The sequence below is a fragment of the Schistocerca americana genome, chromosome 4 (assembly GCF_021461395.2).
Source record: "Schistocerca americana isolate TAMUIC-IGC-003095 chromosome 4, iqSchAmer2.1, whole genome shotgun sequence".
Lineage (NCBI taxonomy): Eukaryota > Metazoa > Arthropoda > Insecta > Orthoptera > Acrididae > Schistocerca > Schistocerca americana.
Window position 1 is genome coordinate 592,196,766 of NC_060122.1, and position 14,318 is coordinate 592,211,083.

General features: G+C 45.2%; 1 protein-coding gene across 1 annotated transcript in view; it reads left to right on the plus strand.

Annotated features, from left to right (window-relative positions):
- The first annotated feature begins 1,377 nt into the window (after positions 1-1,377).
- LOC124613636 (protein enabled homolog) overlaps positions 1,378-14,318 on the plus strand; it is a 29,262-nt gene continuing 16,321 nt past the window's right edge. The window contains exon 1 of the mRNA XM_047142351.1: positions 1,378-1,697. Coding sequence (XP_046998307.1) covers positions 1,680-1,697 — 18 coding nt within the window. The 5' untranslated portion in view covers positions 1,378-1,679. The remainder of the gene's footprint in view (positions 1,698-14,318) is intronic.

Genomic DNA, 14,318 nt, shown 5'->3' on the forward strand with positions numbered 1-14,318 from the left:
CTGCATACATTCGGTGAGATAACGTTGGTGGAGGGAATGCGTCAAACACTTCCCAAAAAATGAACGTATGCAAGAAAGATTAGATAGTACAGAAATACAGGAGCTTAGGAGTATCCGAGGCGATTTACAATGAAGCTTTCGACATATTCAATAACAGGTGTCGTTTCGAAGCGAAGAAACAACGTTCTGGAAAATGCGAAACTCCTTACCGGTATACAGATACGCTGTTTCCTCTTGAAAGAAACACATTTCCGAGTATGCTTATATAAGTTATAATCTAAGCCAGTCAGACGTATCCGCTACTGTAAGAATACATTCATTACGGCATATGAAAATGTAAACGCCAACCCTCTTCCTCATCTGATCGGAAAACGTTTTTCTTCCTTCCACAGTATCTCGCTCCTCAAGCTGGGAACAACGAGTGGCTCGAGGAAACTTCCATCGCGTCATGCCCGCGTTTCCCAGGGAACGCCAGAGACATCTAGCGAACAGGTTGGAAGCCGATGCTGCTCCCGGCGGATGATCGTAGGAAGTGGGGGCGTATGTGTACAAAGCGCAAAGCATCTATATCTTCTATTTCAAGTAAAATAAGATTCCCCTTGTCTGTATACTACGCTCTGTGTTACAGTTACTACACGCTAAAAAGAAAAGGACGGTCTTTATTGAGCTTGGGTCTGGTAAAATTTCGTCATCAGCAGCAAATGCAACAACAATATAAATAAGTTCAGTACAAAAAAAAATAAAAAACTGTGTTCCACTCAAGGGTAAACACCGTATAATACGGAGATAATTTTTTTTTTCAGTAGTGTTCTGCGCGCAATATGTTACTGCCCTACAGAAACCCTCTTATGACGTTGAGCCTGTACGAATATCCTGTTCATATGGAATTGCGTTGTAAATCGCAATGCCTACCCTCCGCCCCCCTCTCTTGTCATTGTAGCCAGCACGACGGGCAGACGCCAAGTTGATCGTCAATGCAGCCTCCAAAGTTCTGACAGAGGGCAGCAGCGTCGACCCGGTCGAACTATTGTTCATTAGGGCTGGGGACGAGCCTAGTCAACCAGCCAGCCCGTTTCGTTAAAACCCAACCATTTCCATGATGGGGGGGAGAGCGAGGGGATCTCGCTTTGAGCTTTATTCCACTTGGTGCGCTCGTCCACTAGCGGCGCCGAACACGTCATGACAATTTCGTCACAGCCCAAGGCTTTCGGGTCATGGGGCCCGAGCGGAGCCGAAGCCCCCACGCCACCCGACCGCAATCTGAGCCGAGCGTCAACGGAAACTGCCGAGGTGGTGGCAACAACCGAGCTCTGCCGGAGATAGCCGAAGGCTCCAGGAACGTGGCGTACGAACCCGACTTAGGGAAGAGAACGGCGTGTTCGTAGCGGAGCTGTGCCGAGCCAAGCTCGCCAGGCTGTGGGCAGTGTAGCCGCTGAGAGCTGAGTCGTAGCGGGTGCGACAGGCGCAGGTGGGTTCCGTGCCGTTTCGTACCCGAGCTAAACAAACCGGTCTGCAGAGAGCAAGTCGCTGTTGCCTGTAATTCTGCCCGCTGTTCGCCGGCGGCAACGGCAGTACGCCGACTGCGGACTGCGAAGAATCTGAAGCAGAGGTGTTACGTGTGTGACATGGTGCAACCGGCCAGTATAGGCGGATATGGCTTCTGGCTGACGTGAAACAAGATGTGGTGTGATTTACAGGTAAGAAGTAATTCAAAAATTTCTTGTCACCGTCCTTATCGTCCATAATTTTGTGTATTATAGCTGTTATGGCATGACAACACGCCTGTCATTGCTGTACGGGGTTAACTTAATTACTGTCAAAAATTATATTTATGAGAATCGCATGTAGTTGTTTTTTGTGCGGTTATTTTAACATACCATAGATTTCTCGCATAATATTGACAGTTTTTGATTCCGTGCTTTTTACTTTGTCTAGATTCATTTTCAATTCTAATTTAAATTGGTACCTGCAAAATTGAGATTTCACCTTAAATTTAGGAATGTGTGAGGAAAATTATTGTAACTTACTGTTATGTATATAGGTGTTTGTTAATCTAATTATATGATCTTGTTTACGTTTATCTCTAGTCCTTTGTCGTGCTTGCATATTGGAAGATCTGTGAAACATAGTACTTTGTCACTGAGAGCCGCTTCTTTGTTGCCCAGTGGACGCTAGATATATTGTAGCAGGTTATTTCGCGGCTGACATTTCGGCAGCCACATGTTGGCAGTGGGTGGGGGAGATAAGTTCGGGACTGTCCGCGTGTGTTTCATCGTTTTGAATTTGAGCGGGTCTTCAGCCGGTGGAAGGGGGAGCGGAATGCACATCCTTTCCCCTCTTCCGCTTCCCCCTCGCCCAATGCCCTTCGGGGTGGGAAGGGGGAATTGTTATCAAACCCAGCAAGTCACATCCGAAGTTCTAGCACCTTGCTTTACGACTGGCGTTGCTATGGTTACGACGGAACGCCTCCTACATATCCCGCTGTCTCTCGCTTACGTAACATGTGCTGCGAGGGAACTGACTTGAATTTTATTCTGTAGCAACGACGTAAGAGAAGTTTTAAGCAAAAAGAAAAACGTATCGTAACACCTTTTAATGTCAGTTGGCGTTCGGTTCTGTTTGATCTAGATGATGAAACTCATTGATAAAAAAAAAAAAGATTTCGCCGACCGACAATTCTTTAGCTAAATTTAAGAAAGTTCGTGTTCGAAGTGTCAGATGACTGAAAGAACGTGGAAAACGTTGAATGTTTTCCTTAGAATATTTTGAAGACACGATTAATAGTACAATAAAGAAATGCATTCACAGTTATATTTTTGCCCCAATTCCAATGACTTAAATCCTTTGTTCGGTTGGCATCGATGAAAAGCGACAAAAAAAAAAACACACACACACACACACACACACACACACACACACACACGAAATGTAAATCTGACGTTTGAAGCTTTACTTTACGAACCACTACATTATGTGGATTTCGTGGTGACGGAGTCACGCTGTACGGATAATTTTGTTTCAGTTAGCTCTTCCATTTTTTTTTCTCCACTTGCTAGAATTTCATAAAAGCGCAACAGCCGATCCCTATCCGTAAGGAATGAACAGCGGTCATTAGTCCTGGTAGCCTGTGGCATCACGATTCGGAGTGTCTATTGTCTAGCAAGGTACCATACCAACTTAAACTAAAATTCTGCCAGCATTATTCATTAATAATATCGTGTGGCACTACGGCCTGGTGCAAGTCTTTCAATTGGACGCCACTTTGACGACTTGTGTGTCCATAAAGAGAAGTTTCATAGTCTCAACACAATAACATTATTAAGATAAGATTTTGGAGTATTCATGCCATTTGTTTGACGCGGTGGTGCAAAATATTTGAAAGTTATTACCTTCGTACAGCCTGCACTTAAAGGCGGTTGCTGTTCAGGTGACAGTTCTGTGTTTCCGTCATTGCGCAGCGGGTGATCGTCAGGCACCTAGTGATGTTCCGTAAACAGAGTAGATAGAGCTGCCAGTCACTGTCCAAAATATTACAAAGCTATAACACATTTCCAAGTGAGTTATTCTTGCTGTGCATTACTCTGCACGAAACGTATCAGTGCATCCATGGAGAACCGCTGCAAAAGTTAGCGAGAACTGACAAATGCTCCAAATAGTTTTCAGTGTTAGTCAATTGATGATAGCTGTAAACGAGCTTCTTTGTAACTAAATGTCTTTTTCAGCCAGTTTAGGTATTATCGGTGGAGGTAAGAACGCGAGTATGTTCAGAAATGTAAGTTGGATGTTGATTTTGATCATCTGTGGAGTGTTCCCCCCTTACATATTTAGCCTGTACTCATCAAACTTTAAATGCATCGTTTTTTAGTTTACCTGCAGCGTGCTCGCGGTTTTATACTCATATGCGTCCGGCCTATGCACGTGGCCGGTGTCGCTGGCAATCGATGCTCCACCTTAGTACCTCCGCCTGTGATGGACCACGTGCTCTTACCGATTATGTTTCGCGATTTGCGTGCTAGGCTGCAAAATCTTGCATGAGATACCTGCCGCCAGAAACAAGCTCCGTTTCTATTCGAGAAAGGTTTCTGAATTCAAGGTGTCATCTTTTCGGTGGCGGGAATATCTACACTGTACTGAAGCTGCAAATTAAGGGTGTAGTTTTGAAAGTTTCCAGGAAACTCGGCAATTTAATGTTCTCTTATGTAATTATATGGACACAGTGAATAGACTGCTGGACATTGTTATGTCATTCTCGGCAAATTGAAGAGAGTCGTCGAACAAATTATTTCGAACTAGTTAACATTTCCGAGAGAATAATTCGTACTTTTTTTTACTAACAATGTTCCTCGGGCAAGAATAGGTGATTTCCTGGAGTATATACTCTCTCTCCTGATTTTTTTAAACCAATGGAAAGGGGTGCGGGACAGAGTTGTGACCCTTACGATGCCATGTAATCTCGTGGAAAACGCGGAACGCGTTCGAACATTAAAACACAGTAATTTCGAAACAAAAACGACGGCATAAACGAGGACTCGCCGAGAGTGGTGTCTGTTCTCATTCATTTTGTGACAGCAGATATTTATTCGTATTTTAATGTTTGCACCCTGGAGTATGTACTACAGATGAGGTGTAGGGGAAAAGAGTCCTAGCCAATAGACACAGTATGTGTTACTGGTACCGGCAAACGCGGTAGAGATACGGCGAAGCAGTTAGTGAAGAAATGGCAGATAACATTTTATTTGCCATCTCCGTATCTCAGCCTCAGATAGAAGCAACTCGACAGCGTTCTCTGTTCGTGCAGCTCACTTATACCCTACTTCGTTTCAAACGTGCCGATCTTGTACGCTGTAGCAGGAACGTGACTTTTTTTCACGTAATATTTTCTCAGTAAAAATCAGTTTTGCTGCGGAGAAAGTCAACTTCACCAATACTGTTCCAAAACAGGGAAAAGAGTAAACAGCACACACTGACCAAACTGTTACAGTCGCAGAACATTTATTTTCATGTTGGAGAAAGTTTGTTGTACTTCGCAGTAGCGCTAAGTGTTCCATATATTCGTGTTCGCTATACTCGACACGATTAGATTGTGAATTTTACGTCCCACTATCACAATTTGTTCTTTGCCGTTTCCGTAAATCAATTACGACGAAAGGCGGCATCGTTTCCTCAAAAAGGTCACAACCGATTCACTTCCCCGGCCTTGTTCAACACCCCTCTAAAAACGCGGGTGTTGCTGGGTCGTCAGACTAAATCTGTCAGCCATAGAAATACCGGCATCTCCAGAAGTTTAACAGGCCATACATACTAGCTCTCCACTAATCCACTATTTCCTGTTGCTCCCCGCAGATTGCCGTATTAGAACCACGTTTCTACAGGATAACTCAGTCGACAAATAATTTCAAAGTGCGCAGCAATACGGACGCTCCGCGACCAGTGAAAATCTTGTATTCCGAAGAATTTCCCAACAATAAGAATCAAAGTTTTTGTTTTACACTGGGACCAAAGCCTGTGTATACTCCTAAATACTGATATTGTGTGTAATACGAAACTTGTATGTGAGGGACAATGATAGGTCGCTGTTTCGGCTAAAAGCAGTGTGCTTTGTCCAGGAGAGAACTTCCATAATACAGGATAAGTTAGCTCGGCATGTTTAACACAAAGGATAAACGATCATGTGATAACATATGAGAAATTCGATTCTTAATGCGTGGAGAACGAAAGTGTCTTGGGCCGTGAAGAAAGTTTCATGCAATATGTTCGGAATCATTGATCGCAACTGAAAAGACATCGAAATTTAAAGATCGAGATTCGATAGACTTTCGGAGATGCTGTTGCAATTATTACAGATCAGTTAGGCTTCTCTAAGGAATTGCGATAGACTCTGATTATATACATGGTTTGTCGCCTTTTTTTGTGTCACAAACTGTTTTGGTCTCAATGTAGTTAACGTCTTGCTTCTGTGGTGCTATCAAATATCTTGTTATTGAGAATAAAGTATTGCTCTTACTATTTTTTCTTCCACTCTGCTGTGTTGCTTGTTTTAATTTACTTTCAATTGATTTCGAAGCAGCGACGGCTTTTTCAGGAACTGTTATCGATCTGATATACCATCGCAAGTATATCCTGTTAATGCCCCCGAGAATCCTCTACTGTGGAACTTACAAGACTATGAAGGATGCTGAGTACATAAACGAGATGGATACCAAAATGCCTGAAGATGGAGCTATAGTTGCTTCGAAGTATGCAGCAAATAAGTTAAGCAAGAAACACAGCAGAATGTAAAAGTATGAAGGGAATCATTCTCCATAAAAGAAAATGAGCAGTTCGCTCCTAACGAAGCCAAATTTTGAATACTGCTTTAAGTTTTCGTCCACTGTAAATGCAACTTTGAAGCTATGGGTTAACTATTTGAGACAGCATAAGGGCGTATAGACTGTCAACTTTAGGGAATTATGCAGTATTTTGCGCGTTGTCTTAATCATTTTCTCATGGTAACGTAGTGAAGATGATGCCGAAATAAATTCTTCAGTTGCTCCGGCTGTATGTCGCTAGACTGCGTAAAATAGTAAAAACGTGCCACTCGGGCTCTAACTTGGCGATTTCGGGACGGCAGATATCCAAAACAAGTAAGAGTCGCGGCAGCGCGCGCAGCGTGTCCACACAGGCGCCGGCGTCTTTGCGCGCTCTCGACCCGCAGAGGCCGGAGCACGTGTCAGGCCGGCGCGGCGCGGCGCGTTGACAAGTGACAAGCGGCGCGGGCACGCGGTGTAAACAAATGGCAGTAGTGGGGCAGGTTGCGGCCGCGCCGGGGCCACTCCCACGCCCCCCAAGTGACGGATGCTACAGAAGCGCGCTGTGCGGCGCAGAGCCGGCCCGATCATCGGCCGCAGGGAGGGGAGGGGGCGTGCCCGCCTCAGCCACCTGCGGCGCGCACCAGCCTCGCTGTCATTGTCCCGCCGCGCCGCCGAGCTCACCGCTTGTCACCACCGGCCGTCAGCTAATAGCGCCCGCCCCCTGCTAGTCCGGCTACCGGTTTAATGCCCCTCATTTTCCTACCAGCTTCCGAGCTCCCCTACTTTTTTAAAAAAAGTACTTGTTACTGCCACGTTCTGCTCTTTTTGCCAGGTGTAACTTACAGGGATATCATACTAGAAATTTATTTCTAATCGTGCCATGTATTGAAAACATGGGACTGCCAGTATCCACAAGTGATTGACATAAAGCATTCCAGCAGTATCTCCGTCGCATAAGACATGGTTACTTATTCAACCTGTCTCATTCCTGCCAGCAGATGTAAGACTTCTGATGGCTAAATTATTTGGAAATCGTGTACTATATAAACGAACACCCGGTAGATGGCATAATCTTACCAAGCAGAATGGATCACAGGTAGAAATGGAATCGTACAGCTAAGACAGAAGTATGGAGGGGCGAGAAGGGATACTCCCAACGGATGAGATTTAATAGCCTTTCTTATTCAGGCGGTGGAAAAGTCCAAGAGTATATCCCAGCTAACAATGCAGAAGTTACTGTATGCGCGTCGCCAAGTGCTTGCAGACTTCTCCAAAGATTTGGGCGAAAGCGAACTTTTTGTGTTTTGTTTCGTATTCATTGTTCAACATTATAAGACCAAGAAATGGAAAAATTGTATAAAAGAACTAAATATTCAGAACGCTTTCGTCCTACAGTAACGCACTGACATTTCGAGAACAGTTCTGGATTAAGTGTCCGGGTTTCCATTTCTTAGGGTGTCATCCTGTAGCCACGGATTTGCTACCTTCACCTGAACCTAGTTTAGTTTAATTACATCAGAAATAGTAAAGGCTGATTCTTCAGTTAGGAAGCGTAAGTCATTGAGGGTTTTGGCGACACCTGAAGTGCAGTGTGTTGTGTGTAACTTGAACAATAAGTAGCTCCTTCCAACACGCAGTTCCTACGTATGGTGTTGCCGATGCTGGCGCCACGGAGCCTTCAGCCGTTATCCTCAGGTTCAAATGGCTCTGAGCACTATGGCTCTGCGACCGTAGCGGTCACGCGGTTACAGACTGCAGCACGTAGAACTGCTCGGCCACTTCGGCCGGCTTATCCTCAGGATAACTTTAGAAAGGTGTTGTAACAGCGCCGTCATATGGGTAGTTACACGGTTCTGTAAGTCTGTATGCTGTACTTGCAGTAGACAAGGAGTCCGATTCAGAATGTAATGTTTTATCCAATTGCACCTATGAAAATTTTCACATTTCGCGGACAATTTTTCCAGTCTGACACAATGTTCTAGCCCTGCAATGTGAACACATACTGTATTGCTGCGCACGCTTGTCTCGGAGAAATAACGGACTCGCCGGTGGACCTCAGGCATGAGTTCAGGTTTCGGAACAGTGTGAAGTACGTCATGTAAATTAAGGGACACCCTGGAAAAATGAAGAATGGGTACTCATGGAAATTCCCCATGCATGGACTCCTGACTTTTCACCTAGCAGATACAGGGTGTGGCGTACATTGATCAGATACCCTAGAATACTGTTTGTTCTCGGTGCAGTAGGAACTAGGTTCCCTTGGACATTGACGTTACTTTAATGGGTAAAAGATGACATGTTAGAAATATTTGTAAATGAATTAAACGGGGTACACGTCAGTAACTTTTTCAGTTCGTATTAGTTGAACTGCTTGCGGAATAATGCGCTGAGGTAAAACTGAATCGTGATGTTGGTAGATGGCGTATTGTTTCTCTGAAGGCAAATCACTTGTAAGCGCATTTTGTATCACTGGTAACATATGCTCCTTGCAGATGATTTCCGATACTTGGGGGGGAAAGGATGCTCTTCGTACATTTTGTACAGTTACGATAACGCCGCATGGTTCTTTTCGGGACAATGATCTCCAATTTCACAAATACGCTTGATTGTTGTAATTCAACATATTATGGCCCTTATACTGAGATGCTTTGGGAGCAGCACCAATAGCGCTCAGCCGACACCAGCCACTTGTAAAACTAAAACTGGTTGACATTACGGCTAAGCAGAGTAATGGGTGCATTACGACCTGCCTGTACATACAATGAAGTAGTCGGTAGTCAGAGATAGCAGTGCGAACATGAAGTAGGACGAATTTTGCATAAGAAACTTTGGGGCTGCAATTGTTTTGATGCTAATTCAGCAAGCATGCTCGGCTATGAGGAACTGAGATGGATTTGAGACGCCTAGTGAGGTGTAGGACAGGAGCGCGACGCAGCCGCAGTGGAGGAAGGCGCCGTGGTATCAGCAGCGGCGAGGCCGACCTTTGCGTTGCGAAACTTGCTCGCCGCGGCTGGCCGGCCGCTATCGCTTCTCCGCGGCGCCTTTCCTCCGCGCCTCACTCACACATCCACCACGCTAAACTGGCTTGCACCGAGAATCAACCACATTGAAGAAATGATGCCACTTTTGGTGGCATGTCCCATAGCAGCCATAGGAAGAATAACAGCTTTGTTTCCCTCCACCATCTAAACCTGTAGTCTATGAACGCCGCAATACACACTTCGCGTGAATTCTCTAGAATCCTAAATTATCTGAAACCAATGCTGGGATTCTTTAAACAATGCCATATGATGACCCGTCCCGAGACTAACTTAGTGAGTGTAAAGCCTGTAATATTCTTCGATGTTTGCGAGCTACTGAATTTTAGCCATCTCCTCTGTTGGTTTCGTAGGATATGGGACAGCGTTTAACATAAAAACAAGTGTAATAGAACTGTGCAGACGGGTACTTTAAAATAGTCGAAATGACAGAAGCCCTAAACAGATAGTTTATCACATCTTACATTTTGATAAATCTATTCCAATAAGTTTTATCTATTTAATTGTATGCGATTTCTTGTCGTGAAGTAATTTGATGCTTTGTCTTACTATTTCACAGTCATAACTTATTCACTTCATTAGGTTGCTAAGGAGGATTCTTTTACTGACCGTAGACACACAACATTTAAAAGTAAAAAATAAAATAGAAAAAGTCTGTCAGCTAACACTTAAGGTAAAGATGTCTGTCTGTGTGACTTGCTTTTAAAACCGTAACATTTTAAAATGCCCCAAGTCTGTTCTTTGTGTTCTTACTGGTTGTCGATTAGTCTTCTCAAATGAGGGCAACGAGCACTCGAATACATAGAAGCGGAAATGGTTCTGTTTGTTTCGTGTGATATTAAATGAAAACTGGTATAATTAGTGCCATCAAACGGAGCTTCGTGAAAGTGCGCAACTTTTTTTGCCACAAAAGAAAACAAATATAATAAGCTCCACGTGCTAGGCACTGTTACGTAATCAATTCAACAGCCATACTCTCCCCACATTGTAGATGAATAGTCTATGGCATGTTCTCTGGTTTATTACTAATACTGTAAAGGCACTAAACACCATTGTTATTAGCGACCTCTATAAAATAGTGTGATAGTGCTTCAAAGGTTTACCATCATGATATAGTAGGTAGTCATACTGAAACAAGCACTAATTAAGACTTTTGCGTATTCTTCACACAAAATTAGACTAAAAAAATGATAGAACATGTTCTAAGATAGGAATTCTGATAAATATTGCTATCAAATGTCTTTAAAAAAACAGGTGAGCCAACTATTTTAAAGACTACACACCGAAATATTTTATACACTACCAGAAGCCGTACTATGAAAATTTGTCTCATTGCCAACGTAAGATTAGAGCACCGGGCGGCTTCTCGGGAATAGGAGATGAAGAGTAGATGACTCTGTGTCCTGATCATTTGCTTTCCTGTAGAAAAGCTTGACTCAGTTTTGGATGGGTATAATGTAAATTTGTTTAGATCTGTTATTAAATTTGCCCGTCTCTTGAACGCCGAAAGATGATTGCTACATTAAGAAGAAAAGCATATGTTAAGTTCGAGCTACGCTCTTGCATGGAGACAGTTTCCCAAATATCCCGAATGAACTAGTGGTAGGTCGGCTTTGGGAATTTCAGAGCAACTCGTCATTCGCTTTGTGATGTTCCAATAGAAAGTGTTTTTGCAGATAAGATGATAGGTCTGGGTTTTGAAAAAAAAAAAAAATGCAGGCGGAGCCTACGCCTACATTCTCAATATACCGTACAATTTTAAGTATGGGTGTAAATCCACAACTTTAGTGTTGCTGAAGAACCATATCGTTAGAATCATTTGGTCAGTTATAACCTGTGTTAAACGACTTAATATACAGCATCGGGAGCGTCTACATGGCTTGTAAACAGGCCAACGGGCTTATCTCCTGAATAGATATGAATGTTTATTGGCCGGATGACTCGCGAAGTACAGTATCCAAGTGATGTTTATTTTATTGCTCGTGCGTCCTGAGACGGGGGTTAAAAAACTAGATTTTATTAGGCTTATTTGGTTGAAATCTTTTTCTTTTTCATAATTTGATGTCCGTCCAGACGGAGAAATCGTATGCTCGTTGAAATTAGATGATTTCTTCAACAGCCTTTTTTAGAAGTTGGCAATTAACTGTATGTAAATGACGTCGAAATGAGCCGCAACGGGAGCGCCGCGTAGCGCCGGTTTCGCGAAAGCTCTGCACGTGTCTGTGGCGGTGCCACACGTGGGCTGGCGGAACTCGGTCCCCTCGCCGAGGAGCGACGCCGGCCGTTGTGCTGGCCGGGTGGCAGAGCGCCAGGGGCAGCGGCGCAGGTAGTGGCGGCGTTGCCAAGCGCGCCGCCATACTGGCTATAGTTAGCCGCATGTGCCTTGCCAGCCTGACGGAGAAACAAATAGAAGTGGAGGCAGCGAGCAAGCGCCGAGCGCCACGGCGGTTCGGCCCGCCGCCGACGACGACGACGTCTGTGGCGGTGCTCGTGTCGGCAGCGGCAACCGCCGTCCACGGAACTGCTTTCACCGCGAGCAGGAGAGAGCGCGCGTGTGTGCGCTGCGCTGAGCTGAGACCCTCCTGCCTCTCGCCCCCTCGCCGCGGAGCATATCGATACTTAGCGTCGACTGCGCGCTCGATCCTCGCGGACCTATCAGCCCCATCGCCGTATCGCACTGTCTTTGCCGTGCCCTGCCTCCACCGTGCAGTCAGATTTGGCGCAAGAATCAGATGGCATTCACTCTTTGTCCACGTATCAAAACCGTCATCCGTAATATAGACTTCCGCGCACTTGCGTTAAACTTCATCTATCTAAAGCACTTTCTTCAGTGATATGGTTTCTACTATCCCATTAATTTCCGTCCAACCCAAAATAAATAATTTAACATTGCTTCACGTGGCCGAGCGGTTCTAGGCAGTACAGTGTGGAGCCGCGCGACCGCTACGGTCGCAAGTTCGAATCCTGCCTCGTGCATGGATGTGTGTGATGTCCTTAGGTTAGGTTTACGTAGTTCTAAGTTCTAGGGGACTGATGACCCCAGATGTTAAGTCCCATTGTGCCCAGAGCCATCTGAACCATTGCTTCACGTTATGATAATCTTTAAAATGAGCTCCCGCCCTTTTGCTCAATAATTCCGTTTAAAATATTATTTCTTGTCCCGAATTGCGTGGGTCTAAAGGAACTTATCGGATGAGGCGAAACAAATCAATAAATGTGACAGTGATCACGTAAAATTACAGCTAAGGGCATTGTATCGCTGGCTCCTGCAAAAGTAGTCCTAGATGTATTTGAAATGGTTCACTGAGCCACTGAATTAATCTGTCTGAAATGCCTAGGAAGGAAACAGTATAGTTTTTCGTCTGCTGCATAGTTTTTCTGGGACATGTAATATATTTGTCTACACCTTGTGGTTAAGATAGGGCTAGTTCCTGCTGCTAACCGGTAGAACTCTGGCGCACCCAGATCTGCAGACTAATTCGTCTTTTTGGGTTGCCATTCACTACGATGTCTTGTCAAAAAGTAGTTCCTACATTGTAAGAGAGCGCCGCATTTTTATCATCTCACATCTACTTCAGAGAAAGCACGGTGGGGTTAACACATTTTGCCAGGTTCATGGGAACAGTTAACAAAAGGATAACAGTTGCTTCATCACAAAATATTGCCGCAAATTAGTTTGTGGGGAAAACATTTCGTGAATGTATCCAGCAGTTTCCCTTTGAACAAGTGAAGATTTATAGATGAACACTGGGATCTACCTTCACGTCTAACCGACTCAGGCCTGGGCTTGCCCTGTATGTACTGAAACTGTGGCGCCCCAAGCGCCCACCTCCTTCACTAGGCGGGCGGCAGTCGCGGCGCCACCATAACCGTAAGTCAGTGCTGCTGGCAGCGGCAGCGGGCCAAGTTTTCCTCGTGTAGAGGCGAGACGAGCTGGCCGGCCTTTAGGCGCGCAGCTGCCTCCGCCGGCGGCAGGCAACCCAAGGGGAGCCTCTCTGCGCCGCGCCGCGCCGCGCCGCTAGGAGGGGATAGCGGCCTAGCGCGGCCGCCGCCGCCGCAGCCGCAGCCGCCTTGGCTTGCCGTGCCTGCCTTCCTGTGTGCCTCGCCGTAGCTCCGCTGCCAGCCGTGGCCCGCTCCCGTTTGACGATCAGCTGTTGGGTCGCGACGCCTGTCACACGCCCCCTCATTGTTCGGCTGCTCACTCCCCCCACCCCATTTGCCCGCCTCTCCTCGCCTGCCGGCATCCAAACGTGCCAGATCCCTTTGTAATTGAGCACGTTGGGACAGAGTGAATCCAGCGGCCCCTCCGCGTGCACATTTATTTCTTAGAGCGTGGAGTCGTGGAATATTTTAGATTTTAGTAAAGAAGAAATAATTACTACAAAACACATGACACTTCCGGCAATCGTACAGTTAAACAAGGGGTTTTACAACAGCAGAGGCACAAAAGATCCAGTAGTAATTTCAACACTCACGGGAAATCAAACACAAGAGCAGCAATCAACAGAAAAACATACGATACCATATTTTGAAATAATTACTATAAGTTGATAGCAGTTTGTCCTAGTAATATTTTTGTCACTCAAGAAACTACATTTACTATATTTGGCATTGCTCGCATGCAGACTGTTCTTTTTATGTTTTAGATTATACAGCCTCCAGGTGGCACTTTGCCGGGCTACCGCATTCACGAAAGATCATCACAATGCTGATAACGAATACTCCTATTCATACTTACCTCCCCACAAAGGAGACAGAGGAAACGAAACCCAATCCTGCAAATACACGCAAGAGAAAGATGTGTATTAGCGGGACCAGATACATATTTTCATGAAATAGTATATTGCCCTGATACCTGTGCTGAGCCGGCCGTTGTGGCCGCGCGGTTCTAGTCGCTTCAGTCTGGAACCGCGCTGCTGCAACGGCCGCAGCTTCGAATCCTCCCTCGGGCATGGATGTTTGTGATGTCCTTAGGTTAGTTAGGTTTAAG